The sequence below is a fragment of the Castor canadensis genome, chromosome 14 (assembly GCF_047511655.1).
Source record: "Castor canadensis chromosome 14, mCasCan1.hap1v2, whole genome shotgun sequence".
Lineage (NCBI taxonomy): Eukaryota > Metazoa > Chordata > Mammalia > Rodentia > Castoridae > Castor > Castor canadensis.
Genome location: NC_133399.1, coordinates 114,685,777 through 114,704,547, shown reverse-complemented (window position 1 = coordinate 114,704,547; position 18,771 = coordinate 114,685,777). Strand labels below are relative to the sequence as shown.

Sequence of the window (18,771 nt, the reverse complement as noted above, 5' to 3'; positions counted from 1 at the left end):
TTTTTCTCCCTTCCTCAATACGTGCTGTGCAGAGTCTGCTGCTCCTCAGGGTGACAGAGACAGTGTACACCGTTTATTTCCTTCCAAGCATATTTGCATGGACCTCAGGTCAATGTGTCTTCAAGTAACTGTGTCAGAATCATCCTAGTCACGGTGAGGCTCCCGAGCCAGGATTCAGAACACAACCCTGGACCTATTCAAGGAAGGAAGAGAAGCAGTGCTGGGGCCCCCTTCTTCTCCTCCTTATGACGACCCTCCACTCAGAGTTTCCAGCACTGGTTCCCAGGCTCATTTGTGCACTGATGCGTGTCTAACGAGAACAACACTCCAAAGCCAACACTCGAGCAAAGTAGTTCCATGTTATTCTAGAAAGTGCTATGGTTCCTTTTAAAATGCCCAGAGCCACCACCAAATCTAGAGGGAAGATATTTTTCAGTCTCTGTCAAGTAGGAATTACCACTCTGAAGGAATATCCTGGGAGATTGAAAGGCAACTTCAAAATGGCCTGGGATTTCCGAGTTGGGGTCTCCATGAGTCATGGGCAGGTCCAGGAAGGAGTGCATGGGACTTGCACACAGGCATGGTGAGCACGCCCGACCCTGGCGCCTCCCATTCTTAGTTCTTGGTGTTCAGTCCCCAGATCTGTGACTTATAAGGACAGCAGGCCCTCCTAGGCACATTACAAAATGCTAAGCAGTTATAATAATTATTTGAAATTTCTTAAGCCTGATAAGGTGAAATGGAGCTTTCCGGCTCTTTTAAAAATACACTCGGCCCTCTGTATACATGGGTTCCATATCCATGGATTCAACCAGCCAGGGGGAAAATAGTAAAAAAGAACATTCTAGAAAAAAGAATCTTCCAGAAAGTTCCAAAAGGCAAAACTGTAGTTTGCAGTGCACTGAGGTCCACGCTGGATCCACAGGAACGAACTTACAGGTGGACACAGCCCGCTCTGGTCTCCTCATCCTCCACAGTACCGGTCTCTCCAACGCGCATATGTGAGCATCTGTCACCTCCAATGGCTACCCCTGTATGCAACATGCACAGATGTGCCTTGTCACTCCTCACAGCACAGTGTGACAACTCTCCATAGCACTTACCCTGTGTGGGGACTGTCAGTCATCGGAGATGATTTGAACTATTTGAGAGGACAAGTGGGTCACGTGCAAATGCTTCCCACTTTACACACTGTCCTGAGCATCATGGACCCTGGTGTCCTGGGGATTTCAGAACGAATCGCCATGGCTGTACCGTGGGATGGCTGGACTTGGTGCTTGAGGATTGGACCTGTCTGGCTGTCTGGTTCTGATTCACCGGCTGTGATCTTGGACCTCTGGATCCACTATGCCTGGGCTCTGCCTGAGCCTGGGCCCATGGCTCAATGGTCACAGGCCTCATGTCTGGTTTCTGAGGTGAGTGTCGCTCATAGACCAACTGTAATCGGCTAGTCTAGAGGTTAAATGGCTACTAGAGAGTCAGGCATAATCCTCTATAGTGAATGCTAGCTACTGAGAGTCTGTGTTTTAAAGAAAGCTTTTTATTGGCTTTCTGTGGTGGCAGCATTTCTTTAAGTTCATACCAGGCTTGGAATAAGGAGAATCACTGAAAGTCACACACATTTGAAACAGACACCACAAGCACCGATGCACACGGGTCGGGTCCTGACCAAAGGCGTGAGGCCATCCTCCACCCGGGTCACCAGACACTGGTGAGAAGCTGTGGACACCGAGGTCAGGAGGACACCAGCCCTTCGATTTGGTTTAATCTGATAGTGTTCAGATGATGAAGTGGTGGTGGGGACCGACAGGGAAACAGATGTCAGCTCTATTTTCTGGACTGCAAGTGTGAAGTCAGAGCTCCCGAGGAGTCACAGGAGGAGAGGGAAAAGCAGGAAGTTTGTGCTCTTGCAAACACAAAAGCCAGTCAGTGAGCACTTAGTGAGGCTCGGGGCTCGGTCACCCCTCCCGTGACTCCATGTTGAACGCACTCCAGCAATCAGATGCTCTGTCAAGGGAAGCAAGCCGTGGTCAGTTGCAGAGCCACAGGGAGTCGGCTTGTCACAGTCTGCCTGAGCCTCGCTGGCATTTTGCTGCTCCAGTGAGCTAGCTCAGGGTGGACTCCAGGGAGTTGGCCATGCTTGTTCACCTGTGCTCTGGCATGATCTGGGGGACCCAAGGAAAAGTGAGGGGCAGCAGGTCCCCATCCCCATGGGCACAGCCAGAGCAGGTAGAGTCACCATGCCAGAGTCAGCTTAAAGTCAATTTTTTCCACTTCTCTCTCTCTCTCTCTCTCTCTCCCCTGCTCTTTTGGGATGAGGGGAGAGAGGTAAAAGTTGGTGTTATATGCCTTCTTTTAAAGTAAAAATTATTTTTGATAGAAATAATTAGCTTAAGCTGGGCAAAGTTCATGAGACCCCATCTCAATCAATAAGCTTGGCATGGTAGCATGTGCCTGTCATCCCAGCTACACAGGAAGCATAAATAGCAGGATCACAGTCAAGGTCCACCTGGCATAAACACAGGCTCTATCCCCAAAATAATGAAAGCAAAAAAGGGTTGGTGGCATGGCTCGTGTGACAGAGCTCCTGCCTAGCAAGAACAAGGTCCTGAGTTCAAACAGTGCCACCAAAAAAACAGAAATACTTTAAAATCTATAAGTAATGGGCTTCATTTATTTGATTTATAAAGAGTAATTTTTCTCTCTGATGTCCCATTTTTTTAAGAAGGAAGTTAATCAGAAAGAAAAACCAATGATACCTAGAGTTTACTATGAAAAGAAAAGACTTGCTTTGACACCTGACAGAAGGGCGGACTGGCCCGGGTCTGTACACAGGCTGCGCTGTGATGCTTAGCGTTCCATCAGGGTCCAGACAGGGAAGAAGAAGGATGGATAACTTCTGTCCATGTCACCCCATTTCTGTTAAAATGATTCCTTGCTGTGCTGTGGAAAGATTGTCCATCCACCTTAAAAGGAAAGGTGTCCCATTCACCAGAAACAAACTAAGCTGGACCTTCTGTCTGCTAAAGGTTCCTGGGCTTTTCCCAGATGCTCAAGCCTTTAAAAAAGACAAGAAAAAGCCCGACAACGCTGATTCCTAAGGGAGTGCGGAGAAAGTGCGCCCTGTGGAGACGCAGTGGACTGGCCTTCTTGGAGGTCACAGTCCCTCACCTTTTGCTTAAGTGAAACGTCAATGTTTTTTGAGTGCGTAAAGTTGCCAAAAGGCTAGCCTGGGTTTCGTGAGGCTCTGGAGCCTCTGGCTTGAGTTCTGCAGCTGCGTCTGCTGTCTGTTGGCTGAGTTAGGAGGGTTGCCGCACTGGCGTGGAATGATCTTGATTTTACTGCGTAGCCATAAAACGTCAGGTTTCAAAGCGATTTTGTAAATAGCCTCCCTATTACTTTTGATGACATTCACCCTGTGAATGTGAGCCGAGGAAGATTTGCATACGGCAAGGTGATCCAGCAAAAGCCTGTGCCTGTGGGTCCCCTCCACCCCTCCCTGGTGTTCACAGATTGCCTCTCGTTTCTCTCTGTTTGTAGCCAGAGCTACCTGCAAGCCGCAAGTGAGGTGCCTGCCGCTCACAGCCTGGACCCCTCTGCCAACTACAACTCCCCGAAATTCCGCTCCAGGAACCAGAGCTACATGAGGGCCGTGAGCACCCTGAGTCAGGCCAGCTGCGTGAGCCAGGTGGGGCCCCTTCCCTGCCTCCTCCCCGCACCCAGACGATGACAGACGACGCCCAGGCAACCCTGAGGAGCCTGTGCGGCCAGCATTGGCTTTGATCGACTGAGAACCCGTGAACTTTATAAGATTAATTTTGTTGACATTTAAGGCTCCGCATCGATTCCCCCTGAGTGAGCACTGACTGATGGGACAGTGGCCTCAGTGGCTTCTGATTTAGCACATCTGAGAACAGCATGCTGGGATCAGACCCCGGGACTGACTGACATTAGAGGAAGGAGTTGGCAGAATTCCCATGGTGGGGGTTGGGGGGAGGCGGGAGACAGGCCAAAGAGCACACACTGCCCAGAGCAGGCCCTGCAGGTCCACGTCCCCCGCGCTGAGCCACAAGTGAGAACTGAATTTCTAAATTTCAATTAAACGTTGCTTACTCATTTTAACTGCTGGTAAAAACAGTGCTGTGCTCGCTGTTAGCTCTCACACAGGTGTTTCCTCACTGGGGCAGTGGAGAGTCCAGCTCAGGGAGCCCTCCCCTAGTGCAGTCAGCAACAAAGGCAGGGTCTGATGGACACCATACAGTGAGCATTCAATAATGACAGCCTTCTTTACTACTGAAGTAACACTAAATAACATAATAGTTTGCAATCCAGACGCCAAAAGTAGTCAGGTAATGTACCAGCTGGGCCCGGGGTCAGGTACATCTTTCTTTTGCTGCAGACATTAATGCCTCTGAGATGACCACCCATCTTGCAGTCCCCTAATCAGACAGTTGCACTCTGGTGGTTTCCCTCTAAGCCCTCTGGCTGGCTCCTGGCCCCTGACTTGAGGGTTTTTGTCATTAGCCTGTCTAGCTGCTGGTTTTCTCTTGGAAGTGGGTCATATTTCCATCCACAGCAAAGACAACTCCATCTCTCTTTTTCCTACTGATAAGGAAAGACCCATTCCTAACCCTGCAAACCCAGGTTGTGGGTTTAGCCCTCAGTGTCACTTCCTGGGGGCCTCAGGCCTGGGCAAACAGGGTGACCAGGACAGATGGTCACCCTGTCCACACGCAGTACCCCTGCAGATAACAGTGCAAATTAACAAGTGCTCCCAGGCCTTTGCAATCATTCCATCAGCCAAGAAGAGTCTCATTTCCACAGACAGGGCCGGGTGGCCTTGGAAGGTCCAGGGGTCAGCTGCAAGTCAGTGGTACACTTTAACAACCTCCTCCCCAGCAAGGATGAGAACAGCTAAAGCAGACTTTTTGTGTCCAAAACCTGTCTTGCCCCATCCTGAAATGCTGTCCTGGCTCCTGCTGTCTGAGGAAGTGAGAGGAGCCACTGGGAGGCTCCCCTCACCCTTCCAGTTCACCTCTGACCTCACCCCATGTTCCCCATTAGGATGCCTTCCTCATCACCTGGCAAGTCCTAATGGCTGCTCTCAGCACTTCTACACCCATATCCCAAAGTCCCCATGACCTAAAGTAACTGCAGTGCCATATTGGGGTCGTGGTGGGGCTATGCTAACTACAGCATGAGCTCTTGGGACAAGGTGGCTAGGACGGTCACCGAGTGAAAAACAAAATCATTCTTGATGCCAAGCATGGTGGGCAGAGCCCCCAATCCTTCCTCTCACCCTCGTGGCACTGGTCTACCTTCCTTTGGCTCAGACCAGCCAGTCTCCAAGAACCCTGCGTCCCAGGCACAGGGACAGCCCCAGGGGGGTATGACCTCCATCTGTGTCCTCATTGCAGGAGGCTCGGGGTCAATGAGGCAGTGCCTCACTGCAGAGGGAGCAGGTGACACTCGGGGTGGCAAAGCCACATGCACAGCCAGTGTCTCCTCCTCCCCAGTCTTGGATCATACCAGTATCTTTGCTGTCTCTTCTTCTTCTTGACTTTACAGGGATGTTTGGGTGTAAGTGCGGCCTCTTTGTGCCATGTTTCCTTCTCTCTAAGATTGTGGTAAAATCCACATGACATGAGGCTTTCCATCTTCACCGTGTGTGACGGTGACTTGTGGGTCAGAGCTCCAAGCACGTTCCACCATTGCCAGGGCTCTTTTGTCTCCCCACACTGAAACTCTGTCCCCTACTAGTGATCATTGACCAGTCCCTCTCCCTGCCCCTGGACAATCCGCTCTCTGCTTCCCGCCTCTGTAACTGACTATTCTTTGTCCCTGATGTGAGTCCTTTTGTGACTGGCTTGTTCCATGAGTCAGAATTCCCTTCCTTTTTTAGATTTAGATTGAATACTGCTCCACTGTATGGTCAGATAACATTTTGCTTATGTGGTCATCCACTGATAAACACTCAGTTGTTGCCCCCTTGTGGCTGCTCTGACCATGGTGTGCAAATAGCCCTTCAAGTCTTTGTGCTACTCACCCAGAGGCAGAATTGCTGTGTTGTGCATAATCCCATCTTTAGTACTGGCCTATAGCGGCTTCCTGTTGTACTCCCAGCACAGAGCACGGGGCTTGCTATTTCTCCAGATCCTCCCCGCTCTGTGTCTTGCTTTATGATCATCACCTGTCATGACCTCCCACGTGCCCACCCTTCACTTTATGAAGGACTCACTTTATGAGCCACAAGCCAGTCACCTTCTTTTCCTGTGGTCATCACCACCCACCCCATCTTCTCTGCCTCACTTCCTCCTACTGTCCATCTGCTACCTGAGGAACTCAAGGCACAGTTCTGAGTTAGGGTCCACAAAAGAAAAGTGGGGTACTTCAGACCATGCTGGACATTTCTGTAACCCCCCCAACTAAACGTCCTTGCAGGACGTTTTGCATACCACCTGAGTGACAATGTGAGGTCATACTGCCGTCCCTGCTCCCCGCCCCCCGCCAGCTGTGTAAGCACTGCACTTAGCCCGGACCACTCTGCTTTCTTCTGGACGTCCTAAGCTTTTCACTTGTGTTGGGAAAAAAATCACTTTTATACCTAGAACCTTGTGCTGAGGGCTGCAGCCAACCATGGCCACAGTTGTGCTGCACCTCAGGCTCTGTCTGTGACAAGCACCTGCCGTGACCTGGTGTCTCCTCTCAGGGGAGAGAGCCTAGTGGGTCCCTGGGAGTGGGGGAGAGTTTCTACTGCAGATCTGGGGTGGGAGCTGCACACATTACACTTTCACCTTTCCAACATGCCCAACCAGGGTCTTCGACAAATTACAAAATAGTCCAAGATTTTTTCATAAAATCCCATGTAAGGAAAACCTTGGGTTGAAAAAAACATAATGCCCTTAAAATATGCTGCTTTAAAGCCAGTATCAGTGTCTCTGAGCACATGGTAATTCAGCCCCTTGTGACTCAGTCTCTACCTAACAGAGCACAACCTGATCATCCCATGGCTGGCAGGCTCAGCTATGCCCTAATCAGTTCTGCCAGCACAGGTCCAACTCTCCAGACATCAGCCATCTGCTTATACTACGCGAGTCCCTCCCATCAGGTCTAGGTCACAGCTAAGCTGCTGTCATTCTGTACCCCACCTCCTCACCCTACCCATCCTCTACGGAATCAAGCTGGGTTCCTCACACTCTGTACCACACTCCCTCACCCTCCCCGTCTTCTATGAAATCAAGCGGAGCTGACCTGACTCAGTATCCATCTATTGACAGAGTCGGTTCTTCTAGTGCGTAAGTAATGACCGGTGAAGTCTGAGAAGTGACCTATTGATCTGTAGTGGGCCAATGTTTTGTTTTCTGTTTTAGAAGAACAATCTGATTCTTTGGCCCTGATTTTCCTGGGTGACCAATCAGAGAGGCCTCACTGGTGTTTAAAGTCCCCTCTCTTTAGACTGTCTGCCAGGGTGACCCAGCCGAGCCAGAGGCTGTTGGTAGTTGACCTCTAACAGCTCCTGTAGATGTGAGGCCATGGACCAGAAAAAACAAAAAGGAAAAGATCATTTCTTAATTGTCAGCTTTTTTAGTGTGTGAGGGAGAGGTGCTGGAGTTGGGGGAAGTAAAGAGGGAGGTAGGAGGGCAGCACGAAAGGGAGGAATCAGTTTTGAAGTGACACAGCAGAGAGAGTGAGTGTTAGGTGCACAGATGCTCGTGCCATGTGGGAACCCTGGGAAGGGTGTCACTCGGCAGGCCTAGGGCTCAACCTGGAGAAAGCCACTTCCCAGCAGGGTCTGCAAGCGTTGGAGCGAGGCCAACAGATGTGGGGAAAGGCTGTCTCGGAGAGAGAGAGAGAGAGAGAGCAGCATGTTCAAGCTCAGAAGCAAGGGAGAGGGGGAATTGCATGTGGTGGAGTTCAGCAGTGGAGTGTGGAGTGCAGAGTCTGCGTGGCTCCAAAGTGGATCGTGGGAAGCCATGCTGAGGAATCTGTTCTGATTGCAATCCCTGGGGCTAGAGACAATCAGAAGCAGCGGTGATGTGGTTCTGGGTGCTAGATTGAGCTGGAGAGACCCAGTGGGCAGTTGTGTGGCTGTGGGGAAAGTGGGGAGGGCCAAGGTATGGAGAAGAAATTGTAATGCTCACTGAAGCCAGGCTGGTCAGGCTGTGACCAACTGGACACCAAGGACAAATCCAAGAGTACTGGCCACAACTTCTCCATAAGCCACAGCAAGGAATGGGAGGAACTGGAGGGAAAGAGGAGGCAGGTGTCAGCAGACAGAAGAACCCTACCTTCCCCTGAGCTCTGCTCCTCTCTGCTTTCTGGACTCCCCAGGAATCCTCACACATACCCCTCCATGGGTGGCATTGACAAGCACCCACATGTGTCATACATGTTAACATAGCAAGGCACACTTGAAGGAGAGACCCCTGGTTTGAGTGCTCATAGGAAATGAGGTCATTTACCAAAGTTCCAACCACCCACATGAAGCAGGGAGTCCATATTAAACACCTGGCCTCTTGCCCCACCCATGAGGGACATCCTGAGTGACCAGCCCCATTCTCCTAAGCCACCCCTTCTATATTTCTTTGGTACTGCAGTTTGATCCATTGGATTCTCCCTTTAAATCTCTACCATTGTCTCAAGGACAACACACAAGGTCACTGTCAGGAAGCCCCAGGAAAAGCATGTCCTCCAGGCCATCCACCTAAGCAGAGGCCCTGTCACTGAGCTGATAGTCCAGCCCCTGTCACCCCGACCTGAGGTCCCCACGTCCCAGGGCCAGCACAGCACTTCTTCAGATCAGTTGGAAGATTTATATCCCAGGATGCCCTCATACCTGGACCTTAAATCGCAGGCTGCAAGAGTCTCACTTTATTGCTGCACTATTAACTGAAGTCAGTACAGTAATATCTCAAACTAAGGGGGCAAAACAGGGCTGGCATTAAGGCTGATGCACCTTGGTTTCTGCAGACAGAAACTCCAGTGCAAGGATGCCTTTCCCACTTGGACTTGGCATATGCTGCCATGGTTCTGAGACGGGCAGGAGCGTGCACCAAATACAAGACGTGTTTCCATGACAATGAGCAGCAGTAGACTTTGGCACTTTGAAAATGAGCTGACAGCAGCTTACACACTTAAGTCTTTGGTTACTTACGCAGCCTTGACAACCAGAGCTGCGGGTGGCATGGCAGGATGAAGGGTGACTGGGAAATGGGGGATTAGCAGTGTGGATGCAGGCTTTGGACCAGGCATGTGACCCAGCTTTCCCATGCCCTGTCTCCTATGCTCTGTGACTGCTGTCAGTCCCCATGAAAGCTTTGCCTTGGGGTCCACAGTCTCATCAACATCTGAGCTAGCTGTCCACCTTCCTGTTTTATAGGCGAGGTCCCAAATTCAACCGATTCCCAATGCTGACTTCAAACTAGCTGTGCTGAAACTCTGAGACCATAGATGGTATCCAGGGGTGCGTTTGGGTCTCCCTGTTCCTTTGCACTGTGCTTGTGACACCCCTGCTGCACCCAGATGTCAGTTGTGCTCTTGGTCATTCTAGATCAGTGAAGCAGAGATCAACGGGCAGTTCGAGTCAGTGTGTGAATCCGTCTTCAGTGAAGTTGAATCTCAGGCCATGGACGCCCTGGACTTGCCTGGATGTTTCCGAACGAGAAGTCACAGTTACCTTCGAGCCATCCAAGCTGGTTACTCCCAAGACGACGAATGTATCCCTGGGATGACAGCGCCCAACATGGCCTCAACCATCAGATCAACATCAGGTAAAGACACCCTTTCTGACCCCCTAGTAGAGAGCCCAAGGGAGTGCGTCAGTCTTTATCCTTGAAGGAGCAGGTACGCCTTCACTATAGGTGTAATTCACTCCCCAGCCTTTGGGAAATTCTCCAAACTGCTTGTGTTATACAACCACATTTGCAACAGTGGTTTGAAGCATTTCCTTCATAAACAGCCTTTCTTTTTTCTCAGGAGAGAATATATCAATTACCAAGGTTCTTCAAAATCATCAAGTATAGTTTTGTACAAGAGAAAAGAATTTAAGCGCTGACATTTGGAAGGTGATTGTTTTTGGTGTCAGTTTAATAGGTCATAGTGAAGTGTCAGTGGACATGCAGTGGCCCCAGCTCCTGTATTGCAGTCCAGCCTCCGTCCCTGCCACTCAGGATCCATAAAAGTGATTCATTGCTCCAAGGCCAATCAATCGTTAATGCAAATCCCTAATCGACTTAGAGCTCGAAAGATCTGGTGTCACAGTTTCCTTTGGTTCTTAAGGAAAAGCCGTATCCACCCCTTTGAAAATTTACCAGCTAAGCTAAACATCCATGCCTGCTGAATAATTTACTGCACTGTTCTTATTTATATAATACCATGAATACACATGGCCAGGAGGAAACCATAAAAAAACGCAATAAAAGATCACTGTAGTACAGGTGAAGACGGGGAAGAGAAGCTGTGAAATATGCCAGCGTTGAAGACTGAGGGTAAGATTTGAGAGGATTTATTACTGAGGAGAAATAAAACAAGCTTCGTTCACAGGAAATAGCACCAGGAAGCAGAAGACAGGTGAGGGGGTGGGAGAACACGGAGGAGGTAGAAGGAGGCAGCCGGGTGCCACCGCAGGCCTGGGTCTGTTCCATGCTGGCGTGAGTGGGGATCCCAGGAGGCTGCAGAATCAGAAGCTGTAGGACCCATGCCGGGTGTCCAAGTCAAGCTGTATACCGTGCACTCTGCAGGAGAATCAACTGGCTCAAACCTCCCCAAACCTTCTTCCATCCCCTCACCACCCAGGGAGCTCAGGCTCCTTAACTTTTCCGGCTGTTTTTGAGGAGTTGAAAGAAGCCATCACCATGAGTGATGGCAGTGAGCGTAATGGCTAACTGTTCTGAGAACACTATGGGTCCTTGCTGTGCTTATGTGGCTTCAGGTCTCCAGCAGAGGCTTTGCCATACTCTGGCTGCCAAGCCTGGGGCCTCCATGAGACATGAGTAAGACTGTAGCACAACAAGATTTTTGCAAACCAGAGAGGGCAAAACCCAGGCTCATCTCACACAAAATAGGCAGGGCTGTGAGTATGAATAGTGAGGCATACATGGAGACGAAGAGGTGGCCATCTCAGCCTCTGTCTATCCTCTTAGATGTCCTCAGATGGCTGACCACTCCTTCTCTGCCCCTATGTAAAAAAGAAAAGCAAATTAGAAACTCAGAGAAGGTTGAGCTTTGCGATCATTGCACTAAAGAGCAAAGCAACCCTGGGAATAAGGGGATGGAAGTGCACTCCTGTAATCCCAGCACTCAAGTTCAAGGCCAGCCTGAGACACACAGTGAGATCCTGTCTCAAAAAAAAACCCTTTAAGATTGTGTTACTCATTTATTCATCAGCGTTTGTTGAGTGTTTCTTATGAATAAGTGAACAAACACTTCCATGATCCTCAGAAATGCTTGGAAACAGAAATATCCTGATAGAAAATGGCTTTGTTGTTTTAGGGCTGTCATTGGGATTTCACAGAGATACTATGAGAACCAGTACTGAACTCAGGCCAAAATTCTGATTTATGTATCCAGTCTGTCATTCTTACCATGCACACAACATATTCCAAGAGTCTACACCCAAAACAGGCTTTAAATATTTACATCAAAGTTTCCACAGGATCCAGGCCTCGCTGCCAAGTCAGCCTTTCCTCGGACTATTCGGGGTCACCCATGTCGTAGCAGGGCCTGTGAGTCCAGAAGCACAGATTCATCACGAGGCCCCACTGCTGCGCCTCCAGGTATTTACAATCTTCCTCTCAAACAAGGAGACCCATTTAATAAGATTATGAAAAATACCAAAGCAAGGAGAAACCCCATCTGGAAAAAGCAAACATGGAGGGGAAAAAAGAACCGCAGACCCAGGACGTAAATGCCTAAGGACTGTGACAATGGTGACAGCCACAATTCAAGTCTGACCCAAGCTTCCTGCCGAGAGGCAAGTGGATTTCAATAACTTAGGTATTTATTACTTTTGTAAACTCTTATACCGATACCAACATGCAGCAGCTATCGTTGGGGTGTGGGTGTGTGCGTGGAGAAGAGAGGGATTCTTTCTGACAAATTCATTTTCTTATGGCTCTAAAACCAGCCCTTGAAAATAAATCCAGGGGCTGGTGGAGTGGCTCCAAGTGGTAGAGCGCCCGCCTACCAAGCCTGACGCCCTGAGTTCAAACCCCCGACTTGAAAAGAAAAAAAAATCCAAAATGTTATTTTCAAAAACGCCCCGCAGTGATTGTTTTGAAGACTGAGACTCATTAAACATGTTTCTTTGTGCAGACTTGAAAGACAAAATTGGCATTCTTCTAAGATTGTCTCACTTTGTAAACATGTAGGTATATAATTTTAATGTTCCTATAATAGTAAATATCAGATGGATGCATGACAGATTTACTAAGAATTTTTAAACACTTTCCTGAGCACTGACAGGTGGGTGTTGCTGGTGGCTGCGCCTGTCTGGGCCGGAGGTCGCCTGTCTCACTAAGCAAACCCCACGGTCTGGCCTCCGGGGAGCCCAGGCAGGAGCGGGCCCAGCTCCCAAGTGCTCCCTCCCACAGCTCCCTTCACTACAGAACGCCGTGCTGTTGATTGGTGTCCTTCCCACAGTGAAGTGGATTTGAAAACATCTAACTTTCATTTCACACTCGGGTTCTTTCTCCTCTGTGAAATGATGTATCGGGCAGATTTACTTGTCTAAATGTGCACCGCCCCCCCTCTTTCTAGGAAAAGAATATTATAAATGCTGTGGAGAAAAACTGTATAAAATTAGATCATAACAACTTTTCTCTGGGTCAGAAATCCTCTCGACATGTGTCATGGTTGATTCTGGAAGCCATCAGACCTAGGGAAGCCACGCAAAGAAGTCAGAGGAGCAGGGTGGCTTGACGCTGCTTCGTCGTCTGTATTTCTGTGACAACTTGTCTTTCAGGGTACATATGCCCCAAGACAGGCCACTGCTAACACACGGGAGAAAAGTCTGTCTCTGCTGCTTGAATGCTAGACTGAGTGGGGTTTTTAATGCTATGATGTTGTTTCTGTCTTTAAATTTCACTTCTTTGCCAAATCCTTCACCATCCTAATGACAGGACTTTACAGATGTGCCAAGTTGCTGACCTAGAAGTTGTTGGTGAGGGTGTTGTGACCACCCCGCCCCAAACTCACAACTTCCCAAACCACAGCTGTGACCTTCCCAGTGAGGTGGAGAAAAGCCCTAAATATCTGTCTAAACAAATGAACAAGGAACTTTAACAGAAAAAGCCACACCTGGATGTGGACACTTTTTACTTCAAGTCGTAAAAAACAGATAGACGGAGGTGGGCACTGATGGCTCACACCCTAATAATCCTAACTACTTGGGAGGTTGAGATCAGGAGAATCCAAATTCAAGGCCAGCCCGAGCAAAAAGTTAGTGAGATTCCCATCTCAACCAATGGCCAGGTATGGTGGTGCACACCTATCATTCCAGCATCGGCAGGAAGCATAAAATAGGAGGGTCGTAGTCCAGGCCAGCCTGGGAAAAATGTAAGACCCTATCTCCAAAATAAGCAGAGCAAAAAAGGGCTGGAGGCATGGTTCAAAGCGTAGAATGCATACCTAGCAAGCATGAGGCCCTGAGTTCAGGCACCAGTACCACCAATTGCGTGCGTGTGTGTGTGCGTGTGTGCGTGTGTGCGTGTGTGAAGAGAGAGAGAGGAAGGCAGCATGGAGTCTAGAGTCAGGAAAGACTGCTGTGTTCTGAGACCCAGAAGTCCTGAGCCAGTCCTCCAGGGCCCCGGATAGAGAAGTATGTTGTAGCAGGAAGCACAATAACTGCTGAGAGCCTGGGCCTGGCCTGTATTCTGACCCACACAGCTTGGCACTCACTGGAGGACATCGAGCAGAAGAGGGTGTTACCCACTGAGTCGTGACTTACGCAATTCCTGTGCTGATGCCCTAATCTCCAGGACCTCCATGTGTGGCTGCATTTGGAGAGGGCTTTCCCGGAGGTGATTAAGTTAAAATGCAGTCACTAGGTTGGCCCTCACCCAAGAGGACTGATGCCTTACAGGAAGAGATTTGTCAGAGACATACAGAAGGACAACACAGGGAGACAACAGGACAGCAAGAACAACCTCAGCACCCATGTCATAGCACAAGGCAGAAGATTGCTGCTGAACTCTGGCAATGTGAACAGAAGTCCAAGAGGCAGTGGAGAGGCCCTGGGCCATGCAGCCCTTCTCTGAGGAACAGTATGGATCCCACCCACACCAACCTGGGCCAAGTCCAGTCTCTCCCTGTGTGACCTCTGGGACAGCTTTGGGATTCTGGGACTGAGGAGGCCTCAAACAGCAGGTGCACCCATCCCATATGGGCTGTTTTCACAAATAACCATGAACCTTGTGGCTTAAAGCCCTGCAGATCTATCGTGTGCAGTGATAGGCCTCAGATGTCTCAGGTGGGTGTCAAGCTACATTCAGACACTGGCTCCAAAAAGAACCATAGGGTCCCTCCTGCCTCTTCAACCTCAGGTGTCTCCTGCCTTCTGCAGCTTCTGGCCACGTCGCAGGTCTCTGCTTCCATTTATCACCTCTGTCCTCATCCTCCTGCCTCCCTCAAGTAATGATGGCACTGACCCAGCAGGTAAGCCAGGCAGCCCAGCCTCCATCTCCAGTCACACCCACGCCATCTCTTCTGCCACACCAAGTGACATGGTCCCAGGTTCCAGGGACCAAGACGTGGACATGGCTGGGTATGAGGGACTCTAACATGATTTGTTGTCGATAAATACTGGGTGAGTATATACGTGAACGAGGTCTTCCTAAACTGACCCATGGGGACCCACTTCTCTTCTAGACAAATTGGGCTGACCATTATTGTAAGTTCAAGGTCACCTAATGATGTGAAATCAAACCCAGGAGAGGATGCCAGACCCCCGTGTGAGATCAGAGCCCTCTGTGCATTCCAGGTCTCCTCTATGCTCTCAGAAAATCAGAACTTCCACCAAAACCATGTCTCCCGCCCTGCACAGCAGCATAAATCCACAACAAGTCAAGAAAACTGAAAGCAACAACTCTGCACAGAAGTCAGTCCAAAATTCCCCACGTGTGTCCAGGGCATCTCTGAGGTCCTGGGGTCACTTAGTTCTTAGAAGCTGCTGGGACTGATGGATTCCACGGGTTCCATGGATCCTCTGCTGAAGCTTTGCTCTGGAGTGAAACCCGGGTCCTGTCTTCCAAATCCCCTCCCACATGCCCAGCATTTACAGAACTCCACGCAGGACTCAGGGCCCGGTTCCTGCCGGAGTCTGCACTCAGTCACCCCGGCAAAGTCCCGGCTGGTGGCTGCTTGTTAACAGCTGTCAGCAGTGCATGGAGCTGAGGGCACGAGGACACCAGGGTGAGCTGGGAGAGCCAATATCCATCAGCCCAGAGGCCAAAGCTCAGGAGCAGAGTGAGTGGTCACAGAGGAGGGCCAGCGTCTGTCCATGGTACCAGGCTTCAGACAGCAGCTCCTCTGGCGGTGGCCTTGGGAATACAGACTCTCTAGGGTGACCACGTAGATCTGCAGACCAGCTCTCTAGCCTCTGACAACGGCCCAGCCTGAGTCCACAGACCTCAGAGGGACCCCAGCATCTTCATGAACCCAGGAGATGCAAGCAGGTGGAGTAAAAGTAGATCTTCATTGCACTTCATTGCTGTGAACTTCAACTTTCAGTTTCCTCCAACTGTAGATGTGATAGCAAAACGTGCTCTGACCCCATAAGCAAACCCAAGAGAGCTTGACATCTGGACGGGGGCCCCAGCTGTGTGTCAACATGTCAGAGCTCACCATGCTTTGAAGATGCACCAGCTACTGTCCTCTGGCTAGGCCTCTGTCTTCGTCCTCCACTCTAAAGAGAAAGGTGACCCTTGGAGCCACACTAAGTCTCAGTTTTCAAGTATTTGAACTATTTGCATTGTTAGGGTTTTTCTAGACCCTGATGTCAGTGTCAGAGTCATTCTGGTCTTTCCTATGCGTCCTCCGGCATGGGAACGAGTTGTAGCATTGCATCGAAGGCCTCCAGCACCATGCGCCACACAGTGAGGTACCTGCTGGTCCTCGTGAACTCACTGCCAAATGTGTCTTACTGCAGACCAGACTGAGGACAGGAGCAGTCCACCCGTGAAGCAGCTCAATGGAGTCAAAGGACATAGTATTGACCGAGGGCACGTGTTCAGAGGTGACCAGATGAGTTGAGACTAACTTTTCTGCACACCCGAGCAAAGCAGGGCTCAGTAAGGCTTTGTCACATGCTGGTGACTGACTAGGAAGTTTGGTGAATAGCACGTCTGATCACACGTGCAGCAAGCTTGGCACTAAGCTAGAGTGCTTCAGTACTCATATACGTAAACCCATTGTGCTCAGCGGTCATCTCAGACATCCAGGGGTGCTTTCCTTTTCTCTTTGGGGAGACTTTCTTCGCACAGGACTGACCCAGGCTGCTCACTGCATTCTTCACTTGACATCTATGTGGCCTGTGACCATGCTATGCGAGGAACAGCACATGTATTTATTTCCTTTTAATCAACTCGATTCCAACTCCAAGTCCTGGCCCCCACTTCCTTCTATAACAGCATATTCGGTCTCAGGAATCCAAGGGGCACCCAGAGCCACCACGGCACCTGGAGCTCCAGAAAATCCCTGGTCTAAACCACTGGCCGCCCAAGGATGTTGAGGTCTCCTCTGTGTGAGGCCCTCAGAGTCTGCTGAATCTGCAAGTGAGGCGTCAGGACAGGAGCAGGCACTGACACCAGCAGATCCTGTCCCTGCTGCCACCTTGCCACAGGCTGTCTCCCCTCCCTCCATGCCCTCCCAGCAATCTCCCTATGGAGTCTGGGCTTCACCAGCTGGGAGGTCCTCCTGGAGTGGCTTTCCCAACCAAGGAACTCTGAGAAGAGGGACCCTGAGCCCACTAGAAATGGGAAGGGTGTGGGAAAATAAGAATCACCCCACAGAGACTCGTCTGCGTGGAGATCAAGGGCAGGTTCCCCAGCACGGCCATGGCCTGCTTATTCTGTGACTTCTGATCAGAGCTCCATAGTGGCCCCGCTGCTCACAAATTCATATCTGTCACTCTTCAAATTCTCTGGAAAGGTGATAATTATTTAGGCATATAAATTGAATTTGAGTGAGCTGCCTTTCTCTAAAACTCAAGCAATCCAAACGCTAAGCATATGCTTCAGAAGTATTATTTGTTTTTGAGACAGGGTCTCACTATATAGCCCAGGCTGGACTCGAACTCGCAATCCTCCTGGCTCAGCCTCCCAAACACTGGGATTAAAGAATGTACCACAAAACCTGGCTTCAAAAATATTCTTTAAAGTGAGGAAAAGCGTCTCAGAGCCACCCAAGCTGCTCAGACCCAACATCCAGTGTGCCAACTGTTTATTATTGACTTTCGGTGAGGGTTTTGGGCTAAAAGATGAAATGTGTTTAGCTAATTTAATGTTTCCAAGATTGAAGCAAGAATTGAATGAGACTGATTACCCTGAAATTAGTCTTTCAGCTCCTTTTCAAACACCAAAAACATAGGCTGCCAAATATACATATGGTGAACTTGGTTTATGGTTTAGGGATTTGGGTTGTGCAATTTGTATTGCTCTTACTAATTTCAGACAGGAAAGAAGGTTGAAACAGCACGTGGGAAGGAAATGATTGTACAGAAAGGAACAAAACACACAGTTATGCTGGGTTTACTCCTTCCTAATGTAGTCGTAAAGATAGGACCATGCTGGCCCCGCACCAGTGGCTCACGTCTGTAATCCCAGCTACTCAGGAGGCAGAGATCGGGAGGATCACGGTTCGAAACCAGCCCGGAAAAATAGTTTGTGAGACCCTATCTCGAAAAAACTCATCACCAAAAAAAAAAAAAAAGGGCTGGTGGAGTGGCTCAAGGTGTAGGCCTTGAGTTCAAACCCCAGTACCGCAAAAAAAAAAAAAAAAAAGATAGGACCATGCTGCGCTCTTAAACATAGGAACCCTTTGACAATGGATTCATCGTGGCTAATATTGGTAGCTCTGTCCATTCATTCACTTATTTATTTACTTATTTTGGAATCCATGTAGGAAAGAGATAGGAGGAATAAACCAATCGATAATGAATGTTACCATGAGCACAGATACAGATACAGAGGAGGGAGACTCACCGGTCAAAGCAACTCAGGGGTCATTGTTGATGGAGGCCACAGCAGGTGCATGCAGCTCCTGCAGAAAACTCACTTCATGAATGTGGACAAGTTCATTTTCCAGTTCTTCAAGCTGTCAGCTTCGCCTTCATCTCCTTCTCTCATAGAAACTGACATTTTCCTTTGAGTTTATTGATCTATGGCAGGCCATTGCTCCCCTGCCATTGTAATCAATCACACAGCCAATGGAATTAAATCCACAAATATTTATTTAGGGCCTAATGTCTGTAAGACACTGAAGAGACACTTTATAAAGTGAAAAGACACAATCTGAATTAGATTTGGAAGCTAGCTCCAGACACACAGGCGAATGGATGAATAGTCACACTCAGAAGCTTCTATGTTCATACTTGCTAGGTGACAGTTAATCCTTCATGCTAATTAACGTTGGATTATTACAAATTGTTCTATGATCCATAAAATGGTCAAAATTCCTTTCTCTTCTGTATTATTTATAGGATGAGTCTAGAGTTTGCGTTTTAACTATAAGAACCCAGGCGTTATCTCCCAGGCCTTCCTCTGTGCAGGCTGAGGC

General features: G+C 49.3%; 1 protein-coding gene across 10 annotated transcripts in view; it reads left to right on the top strand.

Moving 5' to 3' along the window:
- Positions 1 to 18,771, top strand: part of LOC109696566 (disks large-associated protein 2) — a 664,364-nt gene that overhangs the window by 604,982 nt on the left and 40,611 nt on the right. For all 10 annotated transcript variants that reach the window (XM_074055339.1, XM_074055343.1, XM_074055340.1 and 7 more), the window contains 2 exons: positions 3,541 to 3,688; positions 9,551 to 9,770. In XM_074055339.1, the coding sequence (XP_073911440.1) occupies positions 3,541 to 3,688; positions 9,551 to 9,770 (368 nt within the window). The remainder of the gene's footprint in view (positions 1 to 3,540; positions 3,689 to 9,550; positions 9,771 to 18,771) is intronic.